The 24,554-nt window shown below is 39.5% G+C and overlaps 1 protein-coding gene across 1 annotated transcript; it reads right to left on the bottom strand.

Annotated features, from left to right (window-relative positions):
• Positions 1-1,054: 1,054 nt before the first annotated feature.
• Positions 1,055-23,903, bottom strand: SH3TC1 (SH3 domain and tetratricopeptide repeats 1; the record flags this gene model as incomplete). The annotated part of the gene is made up of 17 exons (XM_084266992.1): positions 1,055-1,628; positions 1,860-2,056; positions 2,891-3,041; positions 3,329-3,451; positions 4,679-4,829; positions 6,098-6,278; positions 6,939-8,624; positions 9,335-9,376; positions 10,854-10,981; positions 11,819-12,014; positions 12,826-12,896; positions 13,821-13,998; positions 14,616-14,762; positions 16,501-16,606; positions 19,002-19,129; positions 21,313-21,387; positions 23,696-23,903. The coding sequence occupies 17 exons, from the start codon at positions 23,901-23,903 to the stop codon at positions 1,398-1,400; spliced, it is 3,999 nt and encodes a 1,332-aa protein (XP_084123118.1). The 3' UTR covers positions 1,055-1,397.
• Between the last annotated feature and the right edge of the window lie 651 nt (positions 23,904-24,554).

Below are 24,554 nucleotides of genomic sequence, written 5' to 3' on the forward strand. Positions count from 1 at the left end.
GCCTGCAGAGTATTACAGCTGAACAGGGCTTTTTTTTGCTCATTAAGAGTATCAAACTTTTGCTACCAACTAGCTATACAGCTAGTTCTGGGTAGAAGTCTTCTGAGTGCATAGCTGCTTGCTACATCTTTTTGACATTTGTCATTGAAGCATCCCCATCCCTCACTGTCTTTTCTAACAGACTCACTCAGTGCAGGCATGGTTTTATACCCTAGCTAGAAGGTATCTGTTCTGCCTTTTTGCTTCATTAAACTAGAATAACATTCTAGCCCTTCCTTAGCCAAAATCTGTTATTTACAAAACAGCTGTGGGAAAGCAGGGTTTTTCCTGACTTGCATCAGGAAACACATCAGATAACATTGATCTCACCCACCTACAGAATTTTACATTGCAGACAGTTGGCCATTCTCTGATGCAAAGAGAGTAGGTACATCCAACAAGTGTCTCCTGAAGGGAAGATAGCTCCTACTACTCCCGATTAAAGGGAACAGAACTTAACAGTAAAATCCTTTGGCCCAGATTCAGTTCCTCACAGAATATGGTAGTTCCAACTTTACTGTCTAAACACATTGCATTTGTTATCACTGAACTAGAAATAGAACTATTAAAATTCAGCATCTAGGGTGTTTCGCAACTAAAACAAAGTAGTACATTTTACTGAAAGAAATTTGCTATATGTGAGACAGTAGGAAATTTAGTGTCATTGCAAACAATACTAGGAGTTCTGAAAAAGGTTGGTTAAAACCAGATCATTTGTCTTTGAAAGAAGGCATTTACATGATAACTGAAATCCACAACACTGCCATTGATATTAGACTCTTCTGTTCTGGAAGCCAGTTAGTTGTTACACATACCTAAGTCTTAACTAGTGCCTGTAAGTACTACAGTCAATGACTTCGATGAGGGGTGGTGTCCCTGGAACTTGGTTTGATCCATTCTCACACACCCCACCTAACACACTTGTACAAAGTATTTTTGTAACATCAAGTAAATATTTGATGAACTAGGTGGTATAAGAACCAGGTCAAGCAAAGAAAGCCACAATTGGTATAGTATTTCTTCTCTACAGGACTTTATTAAATATTTTTCATTACATCTACACACTGATCATTTTACATTATCCATCAAGCCAGAAACAGCAAGGAATAATTTAGCTCAAAAAGAGCATTTGCTTCCAGTTTTATTTCACAGGCTGATCCTTAAACAACAATTACAAGACTGTGTATATTGGGAGACAACGAAATGTAGGTCACTGGCAATTTAGTCTGGGATACCTCACACTGGCTTACAGCACATGCACAATGAGACACCAAATAGTTTCTGCATCCTCCTACAAAGCCAGTGCAATATTTCTCTAGGTTCTTCTGCAGCTGTTACACTGCATTTTCCAGATATGCTTATGAACTCTTGTAACACTGGTCAGGAGCTAGATTTATCCTCCTAACATTCAGCTCTGTTGCAAAGGTCCTCGCCTTCTGATAGAAGAACAGAGACATCTCCCGATCCACAAGGAAGTTATGGTAGATGATTGCAAGTCTTGTGTAAATCTTCAGTTGAGCTTTTTTATTGCCCAGGTCCATAGCAGCAGCAAGTGCTAACTGGTAGTAGCCTGCTGCATCAAAGGGATCCTGCAAGACAACACACAAAGACAGAACCCTCTGTAGTACAACTGGTGTAAGAGGACATTCAAATTCAGACTAAGTATGAAACAAGAACAATACAGATTCTGAACTTCCATAGATTTTCCTGCTTTATTTTTTACGTTCTAAATGCATAAAACCAGAATGTGGTAAAAACTGATGTTATGGAAACATTACTCAATGTAATTATTTTCTGCAGCAGTTTTTGGTATTTCTTACCTTAAGGTCATAGAATATAATGTCTCCTAAGACCAAGTACACCTTGACATAATACAGCGTTTCCTCCTCAAACTCCAGAGGAGAGGAACAGAGAGACAAAGCCTTTAAATAGAAGTGTTCAGCTAGTTCACAGTGCCCCAAATGATGATGGATGGCAGCCAGCCGATGGTAAGCTATTCGTTCATTTAGCTGGTTTCCTAATGAGATAACACATGAGTCAGGACAAAACCAAAAGTAGTCAAATTCTCTCAAACCAGAATACATCTGTGCATTTTTTGGTCTCATTTCTATATAGCATTATTTGTTGATCTTTTATTGAATGAAAGAAATTTTTCTAAAGAGATCTACAGCTAAAGCCTGCCCTGTAAGAAAAAAAAAAAATCACAATTCCTGGATTTCAGTGTAGTACTTCACAGTCTGAGATTTTCTTAAGAAATAGCTACATTCATCCCTCATGTATAGATATACACCCTGTGCTTGCTTGCAAAGAATACAGAGTACTTTGAAAGTATAGTAGCTAATGGGATTTAAAGACTCCCTTGCCCCCCCAGTACATACTTGATACAGAAGTTATGTCAAAAACCTGGTTTTCAGACTGATCAAAATGATGTCTCTGTGTACAGAGGGGCAAGAGGGTTCTTAATCAGTTGAACAATTCTCAAGTTCAAAGCATAGCCATTTTGTAAACTAACCCTATTGTTTCTGATGCTTTCAAGGTCAGTTTACCAGCAAGGATATGAGCAAATTGTGACATTATAATTCATTAGTGTTATAGCTTAACTGTGAGAAGAAATCAGAATTGGGACTGAGAATCCCAGGTTCAATTCTGTGCTCTACTAGAGGTTTTCAATTTGAGGCTGGAGGTAGACAGCAATAGGGCTGTTCATTCTTGAGTAGAAGCAAAACCAGCAGCAACAACAACATTATGAAATCCTGGCAAGAAGCCTGACAATTCAAAAGAAAGCCTTTTAGAATTCTACCTCATTTTGGAGATATTAATAATATTGAGCTGGAATTGAAATTGGTCTTACCTAAACTGACACTGAGCACAAGAGATGTTCTTGCATATTCCAGACTTTCCTCATAAACCTTCAGATTTACCAGCAACTCCACCAGTTTATTGCACAACCTGAGTTCGGTGCTTCTGTCGCCAGTCTTGACAGCAAGTGGAAGAGCCCTGTCCTGAAATGCATAAAAGCAGCTTTGGTACTGGTGAACCCCAAGACGTGCACAGACAGGCTTCCATTTATGTCATGTCAATCAGATTCTCATTTGATTTTGCTCTCTGCATAATCTCACACCCAGGAGCTACAACAGGTGGAATTTTTAACACCATGACAAAGTATTCAGCTGCAACAGGTTATAAACTGTTTGCTGAGAGGATGAGCTTTTGGTTCAGCATTTGTAGAACATCTGCTCTGTGATGAGAGGGCACATAACTATTGATGCAGTAGGAAAACTGCACAAACCCTGTAAAAAGTCACTGCTTTCTCCTTTTCCCAAGTACCATTGAAAAATATGTCTCCAGCAGCTTCAAACAATTCCATTCCTAAATTTGCATCTCCTGTGCAGAGAGCAGCATCCTGAGCAACCTGAAAAGGAAACAAGGAATAGGGAAAGAGACAGACAAGTATGGTTATTTCTTGGTAAAAAAATATAAATATTAGCAACTGAAAAAAGATCTTGTTAGCACCTCTGTGCTCTGCACAGTTTCTTAATACTGCACTGACTACTCCTATTTATTAACATATTTAAAACTTTAAGATTATTTAAAAGCCAACTGAAATCTGTTACAGTCATGTAAAGTTAGGTAATGATACTCATGTGAGTAGGAGGGAATTGCACTTGATCCTTATTGAGCCCCTTACAACCTGAGATATCTTGGTGATTCTCTCACTATAAGATAGGAAACTGAGACCATCCTCTCTTCTTCTTTGGCACCCTGGTTTTGAGCAGGCCAGTGGCAGATGGGGAAGAAGGAACATAAGGATCTGGGTGCATAATGCTGTGGTCATTTGTTTCAAAACATCTTCATAGGTGTGTAATTATTTTTAGACATGTTTTTATACCACTCACACCAGCCAAGACTCAGATCTATATATCAGGTTCTGTCTAGAACCTGCAGCAGAAAATAGATCCCAAACTCATTCAGTTAATGGCTAGAAGCCATATAAAGGACAGTCAGATCTGGACTGCAGTGCAGCTCTGACAAAGACATTAGATCATCCAGTTTGAGCAGCCACAAGGGCTACATCCCCGTTTGAGGTTAGCTCAGCCACAGCAGCAGCAGGTCACAGTTGGGGGTGGGTCTGAGATGCACAAACCCCATTTCTCCTGTCTCACTGCTGCAAAGGCAGCATCAGCTCCAGCTGGTTCCATGCCATGCTAGACACAGCCACAGGAGGAAAACTAGATGCTTTTCAAATGCTTCCTGAAAAAAGCTACACTCAATTTTCAGGGGATCTGTCCCACCAGCCAGCATGCCAGGGTGGTTATCAGCTGTTACCCTCCAGCATGCATGCATGATTTGACTGCTGCAGAGCTGTAGAGCTGGTAGCTGAAGGAATACACAGTTTGCAACTGAGCTGGCAGTAGGAGAGGTTACTGCTCAAACTCTTTCCACAGTCAAACAACAAACTCAAGTGGAGCAACACCTGAAAATGCTGAGACTTTCAGCTGTTAAGCATTATGTGACTGGCATCACTGTATGTTCAGAACATCAGTTAGCAAACTCTGGGGTCATTATACTGAATTACTTTTATCATGCCACCTGCACCATGCTGACAACACAGACATGCCTCTAAATATTGACAACATACCTGAATATAAAGATCCACAAGCTCATTCTGCCTTAGAATATAATATATCTTCCCTGCTTGTAGCCAAGCATAGGCCTCTTTCTCTTTTTTCTGGAGATCTATAAATATTCCAAGGCTTCTTTTGGTATAGTCCAGAGCTGACCTGTAAGCTCTGAAACAGAGGACAAGTGCCAATCACAGCAGGGCTCTTCAGAATTGTGAATGTTTTTCTTCTAAAGCTAAACCACATCCCTAAGTACCTCATCTACCCTTTTTTAAAGGCATCCAGGGAAGGTGACTCAACCCCCTCCCCAGGCAGCCTGTTCCAGGCCATGAAAACCTTCAGCAAAAATTTTTTCTAATATCTAACCTGACCCTGCCCTGGCACAGCTTCATGCCATTGCCCCTTGTCCCATCTCCTGTCACCTGGCTGAAGAGACCATCGTCCACCTCTCTACAACCTCCCTTCAGGTAGTTGTAAGGTGGTGAGATCTCCCCTCAGCCTCAAAGCAGCTTCTCCAGCAAGTTAGATCCTGCAAATTCCAGGCAGGCAGTTAAGATTTTAAACTCCTTTGTCACCAGCTTCTCCAAAGTATTTTCACCAACTGTATCATTAAAGTGAACAAAGCAAAGTAAGTTAGGTGACATGTTAGAAAAATTATATGCTTGGAATGCAGCCACTTTAAAATAAGCACCCACTCTTTCCAAAACTGGGGATGATTTTTCCATCTTCTTGTATGCTGGAAAATACCTAAATCTGAAGTGACTCCCTGAAGTGAGATATAGTAAGAAAAAAAAGTCAAAGCTGCCTTAAAACAACACTTTAACAATTGTCTAGCAAAACCTGTTTCACCAGCACCTGTTGGCTACTGTGAATTGATGGGTACAATCTGTTTTCTCAACAGAGTAGAACAGGTATTCTGAAAATAGGAGTATAGAAACTGCTGGGACTGACACTGTACAGTTCTGCAGAGTCTTTGTGATTACGTAAGGTATGAAAAAAAAACATTTCCTCAAAGAGAAACACACAGAGACAGTTTGATGTCTGATCTGTTTGGAATATGCCATTTCATTCTGGGTGGAAAAACAATAGTCTTGTTAAAATGTATCAAACAAGTTACCTGCCAGAAATACTCTTAGTCATCAAGAGTTGCTTAATATATTTTTTTAAACATATTTACATAGAGCTTTAAAATAATTTAGGTCTGAAGTGAAGATAATCCCTGCTGAACAGCTTGTCACACTTAAGAGATTATAGTTAGAAAAAACCTTCCACCCCACAAGAGAAGTCTCCAGTAGCACTGGACCCTGCAGTTCTAAAGAAGGGCTTTGGCAAGGCAGAGTGAAAAACAGTCAGTCTTATTCAGCTGTCACAAAAACTGAGATCCTTTAGAATGAGTTGCAATCAGAATAAAAGCAAAGCTTTTTGGCATGTCTTACCTTTCTGTTCCTAGGGACAAATAAAGCTGACTAATGGTTTCCAAAATTTGTCCCTCCAGAACTTTGTTGGACATCTTTCTAGCTAAAGACAGCTGATATTCATTGTAGATGACACACTGAGCCTCATTGGGAGCAACTGTACTGTAGAACTGACACAGCAGTTTAATTGCTTGTAGCTGACCTGGAAGAATAGATTGGAAATACCAACATGAATCTGTTTTAAAATGAAAGTTACATTCATTTTTAAAATAATTCATTCTTACTGTTTTACAAATTCAGCAGTCACTGAATAACAATATAAGAGTCATGAGGAGAATATTCCACTGCCAGTTTCTTCACCCCCAAAGTTAAAGGCTAGAGGTTACTTCAAATTGCATCTCCAAAATAAAATAAGTCAATTTACATGTATAAGCTGCCTTAATCATGGCAGAGTGAATAAATAAAGGATGGATGTCCTGAATGCAATTACTGAATGCAACAGAAATCCAGATTACCAGCTGTTTTCATACCTTTAAACTTGAGTATGTTGCTTCTTGTGCTAATATCATAACTAGCCTAAATAGTATTGAACACAGAAATCTCTAGAACTTATTGTTACTTAATTTTTTCTTAACATTTCATTTTCTCTATGATTTCTGACAAACTTAAGTACCACCAGAAGAGCAAGTCAACACATTTGTTTTTCCAGCATAATAGGCCAGAGCAAAGATTTTAACCACCTTAATAGCTGTGACATAACTGAACATAAAGGGTTGTTCAAAAAATGACTATAGCATACCTATAGTAAGACAAATATCCCCAAGCAGGGTGCATTTCATAACTTAGAAAGAGATGTGCTTACTTTCCAGATGACTTGTCTCCATTGCAAGTAAAAAAGCCCATTCATAATAAAATCTTCCTTTTTCTCTTTGAGTTGCCTGAACGTAGTAACATCCCAGCTGGAGGAGGACTTGGATAAAGTCTAGGCCACAGTCCATGCTTGGAAGTTTGGAGAATAGCTTCACTGCCCTGATATAATAATGTTCTGCCAGCTTGCTGGCTGCTGCATGCAGGCAGAGTGTCCCAAAGTTAGCCAGGGCTATAGCTTGGTTGTGGGTCACACTGGTCTCTTCTGAGAGGCGTAGTGCTTTGTAGTAGCTCTCAGCAGCTTCTTTTATGTGGTTTGTTCTTCTCAAAGCAATAGCAATCATATTGTAAGTGATGCCTAGCTGTTGAGGATTGCTCCACGAAGAGTCTACAATAGCATTTAAAATGGCTAAAGCCACATCATATTGCCTGCAAAGAATATACAGCCAAGCAAGTGAAACCAAACAGTTAATAGTTTCCTCTGGCTTCGCAGAAACATTGGCATCCAGGGCTTGCATCATGTAAACAATGGCTTTTCCATACTGTTTGTGGTGGCTGTACAGTTTTGCTAAACTAAGACAGATAGTGCTGCAGAGTCCTTGCTGCTCATTAGTAAACACAGAGGAAAGTGCTTGTATGAGGTAAGGTGCAATTTGGGGTGGGAGTATGTGTCTGAGCTTTCTCAGGCCATAGAGCTTGGGAGCATTTTTGAGGACTAAACCAATCCTTGTCAAGGAATCCATTAATGTACTGGAGCTCTGGGAAGAGGCAACCTTTATGCAACTTAACACAATGTGTGGCAAACACTTGGCATTGTAGGAGTCCGCAAGTTTGAAATAGCAGCTGTTAGATAAGCTGTTTTGTAAACCCAAGTCATTAAGCAACAGCTGAAACCTTTCCAAGAATGGTAGTGCCTCTTCATGCTGTTTGCGTGCACTGTAGTGCTTCACCAGTAGGAAGCATGCCCTTGCCTCTGCGTGTTTGTTCTGGCTCAGAATTGTCCTCTTCAGAGCGTACTTGAGAATATCCGACTCCAGCTCAGCACTGCAAATGTAGTTGGGAATTCCCATGAGGAGAGCTGCAGCCTTGTCAAAAACATGAGCACATTTTTCTTTGTTCTTCTGCGTCAAGTAGACCACTGTGAGGTTTGTATAAAGAGCAATTACAAAGTACAAATCACTAAACCCTCCAGCTACTGCTCCCAGTGCTTCCTCAAAATACACCCGAGCTTGGGAGAACTTCAGCTTTTTAACACTGAGCCGGCCTAACAGAAAGCACAGCCTGGCTAGTGCCCAGGACATGCCTGCTTTCTTTGCTGCTTCCCTTGCTAATTGAAGGAAGCCAACCAGTTCCTCTTCTGAAACCCCACAAAACGTGCTGTTGATAAACGGGTAAGAGAAATCATACAGATCTTTGAAGCTTCTGTCGTATTCTTTCCTATTTAAGAAGGGCAACAAAGACTCAAGGACATCAGGTGCTGGAACATCATCTTGACAAATATAAAAACAAGGTCCTTCAGGTGGAGGAAATGTTTCTGTATTTGGAGATCTAGCAGAATCTTCTCTTTCAGTAGCTGGCTCTTCTGCCAGAGGGAACTCCAAATTCTTGAAGTTCTTCAGTAATTCTTCTATCTTGCCATTCTTGCTAGTAGATCCTGTGCTAGAATGTGAACATGGAATTTCTGAAATTCAAAAATAAGTTACAGATCACAGCTTCTTGGGTGCATGCACACAAAGATCTTTGCTAGACCAAACCCAGTTGCCAGCAGGAGATGTTGTTAAGAAAACATTATGTAAACATTCTGCACTTTAACAGTATGCCTAGGAGACAAGCCAAAGGTGGGGAGAGCAAGAGATTGAGAAGGAACAGGGAGGAACAAGTGTGGGAGACTAGAGGTGTGGTGATAAACAGGACTTGCCACATGCAGAGTAGGTTGTTGATCAGCATGCTTACCTAGCCAGGCCCTGGGCCTGATCCAACATTAAACCAACTGAAATTCAACACAGTATGTCTGAGTATATAGTCAAAATGCATACGTGTAAATGCTGCTGTGTCCGCACATATATGGGCAGGAGAGATCTGCCAGGGAATTACAGTGCAGACCAGCTGGTAAGCAGGAGAAAACCAGAATCTGGAAAGACCTGAGGTCTGATCTGGCATCTGAATAAAGGGTCTAAGACCATAACGGATGGGCTTCAGGTCTGAGGTAACTGGGACTTAAGCATGCACATGAGTTGAGTAAGGGTATAGGTATGCTTTCTATCCTCATAGAAAGCTAAGGCAAAGTAGCCAAGCAAGGAAGACTGAGCTATTTGAGTAATTGAAGTCTCATTAAGTGCCTGAAGAGTCACATTAATTTTGTGTAAAAATTGTATGCATGGGAAGCATTACCACATTCATGAGCTTTCTGGAATTCTGGTTCTTCTAATTGGTCTGTAAGAAAAATTATTAGTTTTAGTTACAGTATCAATTCCACATGGTTGTCATCATGTACCTACAACTGCTTGGTTGGGCAGGAAGGCATCTGCTTATTGCAGTTAGGAAAGCCAACCTCTTCTGCATGAGGGATGCATCATATTAGAGTATAAGCAGGCAGTGTAGACACAATCACTGCCCACAACCCGCCTCTGAAATGAGGTAACAAAAAAGCCCTTAATATTACTGTCATAGGTTTTAGCATCAGTCCTACGTTCCCAATAGTCATAATGCTTTGAATATCAAATTGGGCAAGTGCTCCGCATAAATACTTAGATTGATGTACTTGGAAGGAACCGAAAAGCCATTTACACAGATCACACATCAAGTGAATACTAAAGACATTTGCTCTGGGTAAGTCAAGTTGTGCTGACCAGCTGTGCAGCTTGAGAGAAGAAAAACAAGTGGTAAAGATGGCATTCTTAGCTGGGGATGATGTGAAAGAAGTTGGGACTTGTGAAGACCAGGAGGAAGTGAGATGTGGTAAAAACATGCTACAGGCAAAAGTGGCCATTAAGCCCATGAGATTGTTTCAGTGTCCAGCAGGTCTGAGCTTTCCCTCCCAGGCTTTTCATTTAAGCAAGGAAGGTGAGACAGGGAGTCATTTGCCACACTGACATGAGTTGCATTTGCCTGACATGCCTTCACTCTTGTTCACACACACACTGATTTTCAACATTAAACTGACACACCTGAGTCAAACCTACACACCAGCCCCTTTCAGCCTGGAGCCTACAGGCCTGTCTGAGGACAGCACTAGTGGAGATGAAACTTAAGATGTTTGACAACTATAAGCATCAACACAGAACAGCCTGTGGCAGGATAAGAAACTGCTGCTATTACACTACCTTACACTAAATCTGTAAAGGTGAAGAAACCCCAATTATTCCAATTAGTTTATGTAAAACACAAGCACTTAGAGAAGTCACAGCTGTATCTGAGGATGTAGCTAAAAGTGCTTTTCCTTTGTATGAATATATTTTGCTATTGTTCAATACCTTTGAGAAGTTAAATCAAGCACACAAAGAGGTTTGTTTGCATTAGCTGTCAATAATTATGATGCCACCTTTCCCGAGATGAATAAAGCACCAGCAGTATTTGGGTGAACATACTGCCTGTTATAATGCAGCACCTCTGACATTTGAAAGCTTGAGGATATGTTCAGCTTGGAGTTTTTAACACACCAGTGTTAAATTCACTCAAAAAAGGACAAAAGCAAATTTGCAAATGCTCTGCTGGGGAGTCATGCACCAGCAGGACAGTAGGAAAGGGGATAAAAAGGAATTTTACATGTTGTACCTATGATTGAACTGAATACCATGGTATTGCAAACATAGGTGTAAAGGCTGGAACCTCATTGAAAAAATTGTTTGTAACAGGTGTATAGGAACTGCATCTGTACCTTGTGCAGTAAGGAGTAGAAACTCATACTTGCCTATTCTGTACACAGAGCAAACATCTGTGACGGAGGTTTGTTTCAACAAGCATATTGCATCCTCAATGCTTTTGTCTCTTGAAAAGAACAGTAGCTCTTCTGCTTCAAGGAAATCCAGGTCTTGTGGTCTGGAAGAAAGGGACAGCTTTAAAGGTGTCTGAAAGCAGATTTGGCTTGAGCCCACTGTATGATTGGAGTTTGAGCTTCTTAGAGAAGCCAATACAACCTTAACATGGTACACCGGTCACATTCAAAATGAGTATCAATCCTGTAGAGCTACTATCGGTTTGGATGTGAATTTAAGCTTGCAGCTAACAGTTCCTGCCATATCACAGCAAGTTTCACATCTGCATCATGGCACAACATAGAGATAATTTAATAAAATCTTTAAGGACATGATTTCTAACATCACCTGACAGTTACACATCAAATTGACATAAACAATATTTAAGACCTTGTTTCAGCATGCAAACAGTCCAGACATAACAGTAAAAGCAGCCTGCTTTCATGCTGACAATGCATGCTGAAATGTAGACAGAAACCTCTAAAAAGTGTGCATTAGGAACAATTATTTCTAAGAGGAGTCCCATTTGAAGCAAGTTAAGGTCTGTAATTGAAAGTACTAGCACAAACAGAACTTGGGTGCTTTAACATACATCATGAGACCAGCAAAAATGGAATCTTCTGCAAGAGCAAAGCTGCTTGTATCTTGCAATCCAAAGAACAGAGACTGAAACAGCTGTAACAGACACAGAAACTTTCCCCCCTCAGTAAGAAACTCAGGTACAGGCTGATAGTATTTTCCAGCATTTAAACAGACTTGATATTTCATGTTTTTTTGCATTTGTTTTGTCTATGACTATTCTCATTTAAAAAACCCAAGAAACATACTCACCATTAAACTCGGGGTTCTTTTAAAGCTCTAGAGAATAAGTCACTTTATGATTTAAATACATATCACTTACTCATTTCTAGATAAGTCCAGTTTAACATGACTTGTCTTCACAAAACCTATTTGACCAGTATATTCATGTCTTCCAAGGAACCATTCCAAGCATTCGATGAAGTAGCCAAGGATCTCAATTTTGTCCCCTTCCTGGAAACTAATCTCTTCTGGCACAATACTTTCATAATTCATCCCAGCTAGACAGGATCCTTTTGCTGCATAACAAGGAAATAAATTACTTTAACTGCAAATATTATTTAACAATACAAATACACTCAATAGGATAAACTCAGAAGAGCATCCTTAGCAAGAAACATCCCCGGAACTCATGAGCTACAGATCCAATGTGGCAAGATTTAAAGCATCCAAACCTAAATGGTTCAGTTTGGGGAATTGCAGTTGTAAATAACAGCGTAAGACTCCTCATTTCTCAGCCATTAGAAAGCAAAATCTAAAATGCTTCTAAAATTCTAGCAAACTTCATCATGTAACAGCAAATTTTAAATCCCTACTTTCTCTCTTATAAAGGACTTTGAACCTGGGCCAGAGTAAGAATGCTTGAACCAACTGATAAAATCCCTCTTGGATAAGCATGCAGATATATACCAGTCAATACAGTATTAAAACTGACAAGAAAATAAGCCATATTTAACCTCAGAATATCTACGTAAGTTTTATTTCTCTGGCAGTACTTGATAAAGCAAGACAAGTGTGAAACATGCACAGTAATTACAGTGGTGCATTTTCTTAGCCTGTCATCAACTTTAGAAGCATCCTCAAAGTACTCGCCACTGTTTTTTTGCATCTACCTCATACAGTATTTAGGAGAAAATAGGGGAGAGATAAGCCTTTATAGCCTCAGTTTAGAGATTCATGGTCCCACTAATTTTACTGCAATTTAACTTGGAAAGTTGTTTCCCCATCCTTATTCAGTAAAAAAAATTGAACCCTTTAGAACCTGTCCTAACAAAAGCACAGAGTCAGTTTGGAGCTTCTTAATGCTGATGTTTGAATAGAGTTTCTTACCAACTTTGATGGATTTAGATCCAGTTTTGTAATCAAAATCAACAGGATTAGAATACCCTTTAAAAAACCATCTGAAAACAGAAAATGAAATTGAAGTTAGTGTATAAAAAGACATAACTAAATATTGTGACAGTAACAGTGACATTTTAAATCCATTGGAAAACAACACCCCTCTCCCACAGCTATCTTGCAGTTTCAGCGCTGTCCATAGGTTTGAGAGCTATATTGAGTAATTCAGTAGTAAAAAACAAGGTATTTCAGTCAAACCAAAACTGAAGTGGTCATGCTATTTATCCCTGCCTAAGGTCATAGTACTTAAAAAGCTGGAATTTTTCTAAGAGCACCAAGAGTGACCAGTGATAGAATGCAAGGGAAAGGTATGAAGCTGAGAGAGGAGGTTTAGGCTGGGTATTAGGAAGAGGGTCTTTACTGAGAGGGTGGCCAGCTACTGGAACAGAACAGAACCTTGCTATGCAGAGAAGTGGTCACAGTGATTCCTGAAGTGGGTCCCTCAATAATTCCATCAGTATAATTTCAGCTTTATAGTAAGTATGAGCTTGAACACAAACTTGACACAAACTGCATTAAGGAGGTGGGTGGCCCCTGCCAATAGTGTTGAGTGAAAACACTACTAGCCTGTTACCATCCTTTCCATCACACATCCCACTTGTTACTCCCCACACTCCCAAAGATTATGCACATTGAAAATTTTCTCTTGGTGTTATTCTAGAAAGGCTCATAGATTTTATTTCAGATTCAGGAAAAAACCAACCCATATTTAACTCACAAGAGCATAAACCACCTTTAAATGCTGCTCTCAGGGCATCCAGATGAATTTCAGTTGGGTGGTATGGAAGGAAATGGAGCATTTGTTCTCAGTGCTAGTGGGAGATGAATGTTCCACAACAAGCTATCATGCAGAAACTCCCACATCTAAGCAGGCTTGTTTATATATGAAACAGACGCATATGAAATGGCTAGAGTCAGGTACCTACTGATGAAAAGGGATCAATGGCTCTGGAGAAGCATTAGACAGCACAGTCGTATCACCATCTACACATCCACTTGTGACACCTTCAGTAAAAGCCCCAGTCTCTAAATAAGTGTTTATTTCGTTGTCTGTAGCCATTATCCTTCTTAGCAGATTGTCAGGACACAACACAAAAAACACCCCTAAAAAGAAAGCAGTGGAGCAGATATCATTTTGCACAAAAGTCATACAAGCTTTCAACTGGCTTCAAGGGCATCAGTAACATTCATTTAGAAATTGAAAGTCTCAGGTTTCATAAGAACTTTTTCTTTATTGTCAGATATTCATACTTCTCTGTCTAGTTTCTCATTCAGTAAAAAAAGCAGCACTGAGGGGTTTGATGAAATGCAGAACCTGCTTCTGTTGCAAGACTTGCATGGTACTGTTGTAGTAATCAACAATCTGTCTAGCCCATCATTCTGTGTCTGACTGGCAGCAGGTGATGCTATTTAGGAGGACACCTGCAATCTCTCTCCTGTACATCTCCAGTATCTGCAATAATTCAGCAAATTGGAATGTACATCCCTCCCTAATCCTTTTGGGAGCCAGTTATGAACCAGTTGCACATGAATTTCTCTAATTTCTCAATGGCCCTACTGAACCCAACTTGCATTTTTTGTCCCTCTTTCTGGTGCATTTGGAATGAATCCATTTAAATGTCAACTTCATTATGTATGTGATAAGTCTTAATATTTGATTTTAGGATTTTAAATAAAGGTACTTCTTTAAACTTAGCCTTGGTGTATACATTCTTCCTTACCTTCCTGTACTAAGAGGCTTCTGTACATCAAATGTAATGATTTTTCATTTATACAGACTTCAATGCCTGCTGCTTCTTCCTCCTCTTGAGGATAGAGCCAAAAGGATTGATCTAGAAATAAGTTCTCCATGCAATGATTTATAAAACCTAGGGGGGAAAATTGCAATTTGTATAATATTGTAAAACTGCAAGGAAAACAAGAAAAAAGCCTTTCAGAACATCAGAGAGCAGGGTGAGCATTCAGATAAGTATTAGTTAAACATTGTGGGTTAAACAATAATTTCACTACATAGTATTGGCAAAATTACATCCATTAAGTCACATGCATTACAGCTATTTCTACTGCTCAGCTCTCTCAAACTACACCTCAAAGACACAGTATTTCTATGCCTAATAATCCTGCTGAAAAAGCATCCCTTGTCCTGCCCTCCTGAGGGTTCCCCATAGCTTAGCTATATTCAGAAAGTTTGGAGTCTGTAAGAGGTAATCACTAGCAAGCTTTGACCAACAGGTGCTGAACACCACCTAGTAACAGATGACTGGAAACCATCTTAAAACACACGTCTGAGTTTGTTGCCCAACTCAGCTGTGCCAATTTATGCAGATACTGAGCCTGGGTATCAGATTTGTGAAGTTTCTTTGGACAGAGATGCTGCTGCATACCAGAGTCACCTAAATCACATGACAATAGTGCTGCATTTGGAAATTGGGACTCTTTGCACTAAGATTCTCAGCGTTTGAAACTATACAATAGATACAAGAGATTCTGTGTCTCCTAGTAAGCATGTCATACGTATATTAAAGGGCCAACATTAATATATTAGCAACCCTTTTTATACAAAAAGTCAGAGTGAAGGTGGCCAGATGAGAGATTTAGGTGTTACTCTGCTGTAGGGAAGATGCTAAATCAATTCCCTGTTAGCCCCAGCCTTCTATACAAATAAACTTACTCTTGAGCTTTCTCTGAATAATTGGATTGAAACAATATTTTTTTCCTAGTTCTCTAGGGAATATTCTATACTTAAATAAATAGCAAACATTACATTTGAAGTAAAAATTCTTTTAAATTGGGCTGGAACTGCCTAGTTCAGTCACAATGCACACAAGCTCACCATACACAAAAGAAATAAATCAGGAGAACAGAATGGAGACAAAGACCTGATTCCAAGTGGCATTCTGCAGAAAAGACCTGGGAAGTTACAGGGCACTAAAAAAGGAACTCATTGTTAGAAAAGCCATGCTCAGGTTTAGAAACAGAACTGAAGCATGCAAAGCATATGAAGCGATCTGTTTTACTTGACATTTCCCCTGGAGCCTTACCAACTCTGTCCAGTTTGCTCACTACTATTCAGGAAAGATGTGGAGCAACTAGAAGAGTCCGGTGGGAAGCATGATCAGAGGTCTAGAAAATACACTCTGCAAAGAAGGATTATAGGGATTAGGGTTGATTTTCCTATTGAAAACAACACTGAGTGGAAGTAAGGTTTAGCAGTCTCCAAATCGGTGTTAGCATGGCACAAGGAAAGAGAAGGAGCCTCAACATGTCTACAGAGTGAGCAGAAAAAACTGTAAAAGCATTTAAACTGCAGCACAGGTTAGGCTTTAGGAAAAAAACCACCTGGATTACAACAGACTGTTTAGAAAGAAGATATAATCTGACTCTGGACTACCTGTTGTCAGCAATAGCTGTTTGCTTTAGAACAAAGGCAAGTTCCTCTGGTGGTTGGAGGGTCTCTCCAGCCCTATCACTAGTACCCCATTCAGGAATATCACTTACAGCTATTAGGAGTTAATACAAGGAATCTCAAACTGCTGTTTCACAAGTTGCCAACCAACCACAAATTGTGCACAGAGACATTAAGAAGCGATGGGGAGACAACTTTACCCAGTGAGTGGTAGGTTTGAAACTTCCATATTTCTTCAAAAGTTTTAAATGTCACCACTATTAGATCTTGATCACTGTGAATAGACAGCAGTCTGGCAGAGAGCTCCTAAAAATCAAACCAAATATTGAAATTATAATTACACTAGACTTAAGCACCATTTCTTACTGGGTAACACTGATACTAAAATACTGTGCATTAAGGAAGGTAATAAAATCATTCAAGATTTCACCTACACAAAATACCTGTTCTTTAACACATACCTACAATAGAGTGAGCCAAGTTTTAAACTCATTTTTTTCTTACAAATTGTACCAACAGTTCCAGAGGAATTAAGACCTCAGGACTGACCACACCAAGGGAGGCTAAAGGCTTGTCTGGGTTCAGATACATCTGTATATAACAGCCAGCAGTCCCTGTTCAGAGTATGAAGGCCAGGCAAGCATCCAGTGTCACTTTCTGAGAATACCCTCCTAACACAGAGCAACATACAGCTTGGGAACTGCCTTAGCTGGACATGAGGCCATATTAATTAATGACAAGGGCTTATTGTGATTGTTGGTTTGGGTTTTTTGACTTAAGATTTCTCTAGGTCACTTAACCCACTGTAAAATTTTAGGCCCTACAACAGGTGGCTCTACATTAGCCCCAGAGCTCTGTACCCATGTGAAGACATTACTCTTGATGCATCTTTGAACCTGCTACCTGGTGGCTTCAGTCTTGTTCCAGGGGAACCATTGAAGTGTCATTCCCTAGTTCACTTTTTCCATGGTTAAGATAATTAAATATACTGGAGTTTTGGCTTTAGGTTTATGTTTGGGGTTTTTATGCACCAAGATCCTTTCCTCCTCATCTGTACTCATTTGTGTTGCTAGATTATCATGGGTTTAAAAGAGGAGCAGTGATCATAGTAAATGATAGTGATTGATTTTATAGAGAATTTCAGGAATGCTAAAAGGGAGAACTGCATAAACCCTCAAATAAGTGACAGAAATAGAGTTTGACAGAATCCAGCCCAAGAGCAGTCTGATTGCCCTTCAGGTAGTAGCTTAAAAACAGGGCTCAGAAAATTTATCAGACCAAAAGCTAACAGGTGTAAAGCCACCCAGATGTATCACTTCCCAGGGCAGCACCACTGCTCCCATCACATTCAAATTGAAATGCACCTTAAAACAATTCAAAAGCTGATCAAGACACTGATTCTAGCTTTGGGAGAGAAAAATAATTTCCTCAAACATTTTCTGTATTCTGAGCAAGACAGGGTTAATCCACTATTTTCATGACTTATGTCACAATTTTAAAAGATACCTAAATTAATTCTGTTTAACTTCTGTTCACATTATGGTAATTGAAAATATAGAATAAAACAGTAATTCCTTTTGGAAAAAAAACAGAGTCCAACTTAAGCCTCTTCAACAGGCATGCTTCATCACTGCTTTGATCTCCTGCATGCCCCCTTCTACACTAGATTAAATATTAACGAGAGCCTGAAATCTATTAATAAATTGCCAGCACATGCTAAAATCTCCGCCTCAAGGGCTTTATGCACTGCTGAATATCAAAACAATATTCTAAGGAAACTTATCATTATAAGTCTTGCTTCCTTCAAAGTCCTTTTTGCAGTCTGTGTCTAATAAGACCACAAATCCAGGCTATTTGTGCACTGTTTTTCTTCTCCTCATGATTCCCCCTTCCTCCATCTCTCTAAACAAAAGCCAGAGCAGCAGAACTACAGACTGTTTACACAGCCACAGAATCATCAGGCTAGGGTTGGAGAGTTCACAACACATGGAAGGAAAATCATGTAGAAAAACCTGCATCTTCGATGGTCAAAGCCATAGCTAATTGAGATTTCAGTGTCTGGGCTGGAACTCATGGCCCAGACAAAGTGGACACCAAAGGTCAAATGGTGCCATCCTGTTTTTTCACCAAGAGGGAAGAGGAGGCTTTGCATTTTATTTGTAGCAAACCTCATTGGTTGTAGGGAAGCATTTCCTGTATACAAACATATTAAAGACAGTAATAAAAGTTGCTCAAGACTATTGTATGTGATTTAAAGCTATGCCCATCCAGCCTTAGGAAGTCCAATATTTATGCTACTCTCCTTCAGACTTCTTCTCTGGCTCAGCACTGAGCTTCCTGGGTAACTTGCATGCCAAGTGACCCCAAGTCACTGGAAACTGAAGTATAAATATGAGAATAAATTAAAAAAACCCCACACATTATTTCATTCAATGTAAATCAAAGCAGAACATTTTTAAACCAAACCACTTCAGTGCCTTATTTAGCTGGGTCTATAGGACATGAATTTGGCTCCACAGTCTGTTTCAGTGGCTCAATATTTCTGGAGTCTCTAGATAGTTTGGGGCCACAGGGAGACTCTGGTCACTCAAGTTCAAGCATACAGCATGTAGATGGAAGTGAGACCCAAATATTTCACATTACTTTAGTGGGGTAGGGTGTATTCTGAATAAAGCAAACACTCCCCAAGCAATTGACTTACACTGAAAACTGCCATCACCTCCCTGCTGTCGTTTTCCAGAAGGCGGAGCTGTGCTCTGAGCTGTCTTTGGAGCCTGGGATCAGGACATCCACTCTTTCGTCTCACCATCGTTAACTTCAGGAAGATATCTGGAGAAGGATATTTATTTACAGTGCTGCCAGTTTTGTGATGCAGCTTTGGAGAACCAGAAAATCCCTCACACATCATAGAACCTGCATAGGACCTATTTCTTCAGCTTCAGACACAGACACACAGAAAATCAACCTGCTGCAGGTTTCTGCTTCATTTTTATTATCCAGTAGCTTAGCATGAAACAAGATTTTTTTCAGCTGCATAATAAAGGCTACAGCTATACAAAAGAGTGATGTGAAAGTCTGGAAACATTAGGAGACAACTGACACACTTGGGGACAGAGAAGGGATAAGAGGCAAAAAGGAAGCAGACTGGTAATTTGTCAAATCAGACATCTCTGAGGACATTTGGAACACGCCCAGATTTCCAAATATCCTGTGTGCATTTTAAAAACTGGGACAAACAGATACTGGAATCTACAAAACCCAAATAAACAACACAAAACCACCAAACCCTACGTAGTTGAGCATGTTACAACTGTAAGTTTAAGAGTAATATAAAGTGTCTGTGGTGTAACACCCCCACTAACCCAGAATGCTTCTATAAATATTGAACAAGCTGTTTCTCAGCTATGATGGCTGAGCAGCACCAAGATAAATGATTCAGCTAGACGGTCACTTGCACCATTTCCCCAGCATATTTGAAAGAAGCTAGATACCTGTTCTCAGATCTTAACATCTGTTTAAGAGAAGCTTTTACTACAGCTAAGGGTACCATTTCAGCTAGTTTCTCTTGGATAAAGAGGATTTTTGGTAAAGCTGCTTTCGTTCTGCACGTCTGCTAATTTAACTCAATATCAGTAAATCATATTCATAAGTTTTCAGATACCCAGATGGCCACATATAAGCCAATAATACCCACTCAGGAAGAATTCCAATTGCAAGGGTGTAAATAGGTCACACTTCCAGCGATAAGTGGAATGAATTGTACATCCAAAAATATTCCACCTCCAAGCTTCATCTTTTAATCAAGTAAAATAGATATTTTCCACATTCTAGTCTGATATGCTGCATCTTAACCTGTTTTCAGAGGGCTGCTTATCTGTGTCTCTGGGAATCTTATGATGATTTGTGCCTAAATTACTCAGTTCTTTTTAGGTCAAGAAGGGTGGCTCAGAACTATAAAGCTCTGCTACTGAATTACAAGACCTCTCTGTTTAAGATGTGGTCATATAGTCAGTTGTTAATACAAAGAACACAGTCTTTGAATGTTAGCTAACAGTATTGTTGTCCTTTTCATGTTACCTGAAGCCATACCATATACTGGCACAAGACAGACTTCAGTAAAAACTTTAAATTTCAGTTTGACATAAACTGACTCCAAGTTCAATATGCAACTGTAGAAACACAATTAAAGCCTTATATAACAGCTAGCATTACTGAAATAATGGCATTGAATTAAAACAGCTGAAATATGTCTTCTTCTGCCAAAGAACTATTAATAATGCTTCATGGAAGTGAAACATGGTCCAAAAGCCCATTGCACCTTTGGCAATCTTCCTGCCTGCTTCTGTGAGCTCTGATCCATATCCCCAGTTAAGAACCCAATCTCTGTACAGAGCAGGACAGGTACATAAGGACAGAAAACCTAACCACAAATAACCATATGCCTGGGAGGGGGCACTGACCACCACTGATTTGATTTGTCAGGTCCAGACAGAAAGCAGGGTGCAACCCAGTGTTCCTTTGTGGTGGTTATTTCCCTCCCTCCACAAGCAAGAGAAGGGAAATGGGAATGGACCCTCGATGTACAGAGCCATGAGCCCTCCACCAAGGAGATACAGCAGGATTCCCTTCTGATGGACTGTACTACTACAATGAAAATACTGCATTAAAAAAGCCAGTTAAGACTTGGAAAGGCCACAAACTGAAAATAAGACTTCTGGAGAATTGAAGCCTCTTCATAAAATAAGCAACCAACATTTTATTTGGTTTTCTTTTAATTAGCCATTGCAATATAGCCCATGAACTGCTTCTGGCTTTTATAGCATAAAGCTGCTTCTCTCTTTTTAATGAGAGATTCTCAACAAGTCTTGTGTAGAAGCTCGATGCTTCACAGGTACAATGAGATACGCTGAAAAATCACAGGAGTGAAGACTGCAAATTTTATTGACAGTCTCAAAAGTAAGCAAAGAGAAAAGCATTATATTTATAAGATACAATGGGATAAAATGTCTTACCAGTTGGAAAACTCTCTGCTTGGCTGGGAAGTGTCCTTGAACTGGCATTCATGTGTTTTTCACTTTGAGAACACACTATTATGAAAAACAAAAGGAGTGGTTAAGTGCATTTTCTAGGCACATATAAATCACACTGGAGAACGCCTAGCAACAAAACACCCCACATTTTCAAAGCATTTGATGCATTGGGCAACTGGTAAGAAAATAACTCTGGGGGGAAAGCTTCCTGCCATATAACTCTCCAAAGCCATAAAATGTTATCTGAAGATCATTTCTGTCCTACTGGGGAAGAAGTTAAATCTTGATTTCAACATTTTGATGTGAAGCTTAAAGATGATGGAAAACTGCTGGAAGGACAGCTTCTCAGGAAGCTGGACTCCCATTTAGGAGGGAAGAAGGGTTTGATTTCAGGTTCTCCCCCCTTGCCCCTATACTAAAAGGTAGCCTCCAGTGAAACCCCAGTAGTATAAATTGGTAATGACACAAGTGCTTTGTACCAACAGAGAGAAATACTCCTGTTACAAGCTTAATACTCAGGAGGAGATAAAGTAAAAACTAAGTCATTTGAAGTTTTGGGGAAAAAACCCACAAATTAAGTACATATCATATGAATAATAATCTGGGGTGGTTTGTGCAGAGTTTTTTTCCTTCCTTTTTCAGCCCTTATTTCTTCCAGTCCTTTTGGAGACAAAACATTTTAGTGCTGAAGAAACAGTCACTCCAACCAATTCCATTTTTCCTCAAAGATCCCTTGGTAAAAAAAAAACCCCAGTAAAGAGAAGCCTTGATATTTCTAAGAATAAAAATGGGAGAAAGATCTCTAATCTTTAAAGGAAAACTACTGCAGCAGCTTTCATAATTCCCAAGACATTTTCCACTGCAATTCAGCTTTTAAGAACAAGCTTATAATGTAGCAGTAAATATTAATCTTTAAGTTCTCTTCCCTCAAGTATATCTGAATTTACATGAACAAAATCATGCAAATAAATAAGGATACATAAACACAGAATCTTTGTACTTCTGAAAAAAGGCAGTAAGCAGTAAAAACATCATCTTCAAGGCCAATCATTAGTGTATACTAGAGTTAGAAACTTGAATTCCCAAGGAATTGCGTTTTTGTTGGGTTTTGGTTGGGTGTTTGACAGCTGTTGAGGTTTTGGGGTTTTTTTAATATCTAGATTTAACAATATTTCTTCTTAAGTAGAAATTTGATAGTAAACTCACTGTAAGCTCACTGCAGTGTAGGTCAACTATTAAAGGAATGCTATACATTTAATGTCCCCACAACTTCAGGGACCATACTTAATTTTAATTTTGCTTTTTCTTGTTTTAGTCAGAAGTAAAAAAGAACAATTGTCTAAAACTTGGACAGCATTATCAATTGCTTTGGTCATCATTTAACAGTTAAGGACAATTAACTAGCATATGTTTCTGGTACATGAACTTGCCATTACTATTATTTTGATACTGCCAGATACAGACTGACCTTGAAAGTAATCTGAGGCATGAGTATCCAGTGTGTAATTTTATTTAAAAACTCAACCTACTTTCTATGGCTTTTTAGGAAAGCAAAAGCTATGAGCCAGCATTTTGTTACTCATTGGAGTTTGATTATAAATAATAGCTTGCTATTAAATTTTAGTACAAGTATAAGAATTACTATAAATAAATTTTAAATGCTGAGACTGTTCAAAGTACTGTAATTAGATGCAAAGGCTTAACATGAACTCCATGCCCCACTCCTAATTAATGGGATGACTCGCACACCACTTGGCAAGCTAGAGAGAAACTTGACACGCCCTGGGATGCTTGTACCCAGTGCTCTTTGATGTCAGCAGAGTTGCAGTTCTGAACAGAAAGACATTGTCTAGGCCATAGGACATACAATTTACAATGAGAACTTTTATTCCAGGGTTGCTTGAAGTGCTTTGACATTCAGAAATCTCTCAGACCTACTACAAAGTAAGAGTCTGGCCACTGGTTTGGGGAGACAACCACCTATGAAGCAAATAGAGACTCATCTTTGCTTCTGTATCTGAGAACTCAGAGCAAAAGCTGCTAGAGAAAAGCTTACATTTCATTATTGTCTCTGAGGTCCTCATAATTATCATCACAGTTTATTTTAACTAATAGATAATCCATTCACCTGCCCAAAGTGAGTTTCAGTATCCATCATTTAACAGCCCAATCAACGGCAACGGGGGAAACAGGTATTTTTGTTGTTGCACTTAAAAGCTGTAGATTAATTTCAAAGAAAGCTCAGCCAACAGCTGAAAACACGTGGCAGTTCTCTGCTTGTGCACAGTAAGCAATATTTAAAGAGCACAGCAATTTAAACAAAGAAAAGTCAAGAGCAGAATGACCCAAAATATTAAGGTCTTACCCATTTGTTCTTGCAGTGTGTTTGTCCTGACTCTGTCCCTTACAGTGCTGATGGCAGCGTTGGCTTCCACACATTTCCAGCCAGACCTGGACCTTCCCTGCTCCATTTCATTCCTCTCCAAATTCCTGTCTTGCTTTCCTTCTGAACTAGGGGTGATGGCATCAGCACTTGGCATGGACATGCTGCCTGCTTCTGCCAAACCGTCCATAGCTTGCAGGCACTCACAGCAAAGAGGTTGACATTGGCAGCAATCTGAAGGGGAAAAAAAAACAATCAATAATACAGTTTTAAAATTTCAGAATACATGGACATATTCAGGAGCTGTTCTTCAGGAGTTTCTTTGAATTGTGATACACATTACAGTATTTGCTTTAGACTTTCAGAGGGATTGTGCAACACCCACATTCATTCCAGAGAGATCCTGCAATCAGGTGTGGCATCACTGCTTTAGTGACAATCCAAGGCCTGAAGTGAAACACACTTGTCCCCACTGCTAATTATTTATTCCTGGCCAGCCTTAACAGAGGCTCTAAGGGATAGCATCATTCACATTAACAGAGGCAATGCAGGGGAGAAAGATCATTTTCTCAAGGTGATGAGAATGGAACAGGTACTGCATGCTTAATCCAAGCTAGCAGGAAGGTTTTTATAAATCAAATTAGAGAAGGAATTCTCAGCAGGAGCCCACTGTGCAGGAAGATAAGCATGCAGGGACCTGATGATTTCTTTGCAGTAAAGCAGAAGAACGATCTACTGAAGTCAGATGCCAAGTCTGGCAGCAAGACTGTTACTGGCATGAACATCAGGAAAAGGGAATGGAAATGGAAGCAGAGAACAAGTACAAGCTTCACTGCTCTTT

Source organism: Gallinula chloropus (genome assembly GCF_964237585.1).
Source record: "Gallinula chloropus genome assembly, chromosome: 7".
Classification (NCBI taxonomy): domain Eukaryota; kingdom Metazoa; phylum Chordata; class Aves; order Gruiformes; family Rallidae; genus Gallinula; species Gallinula chloropus.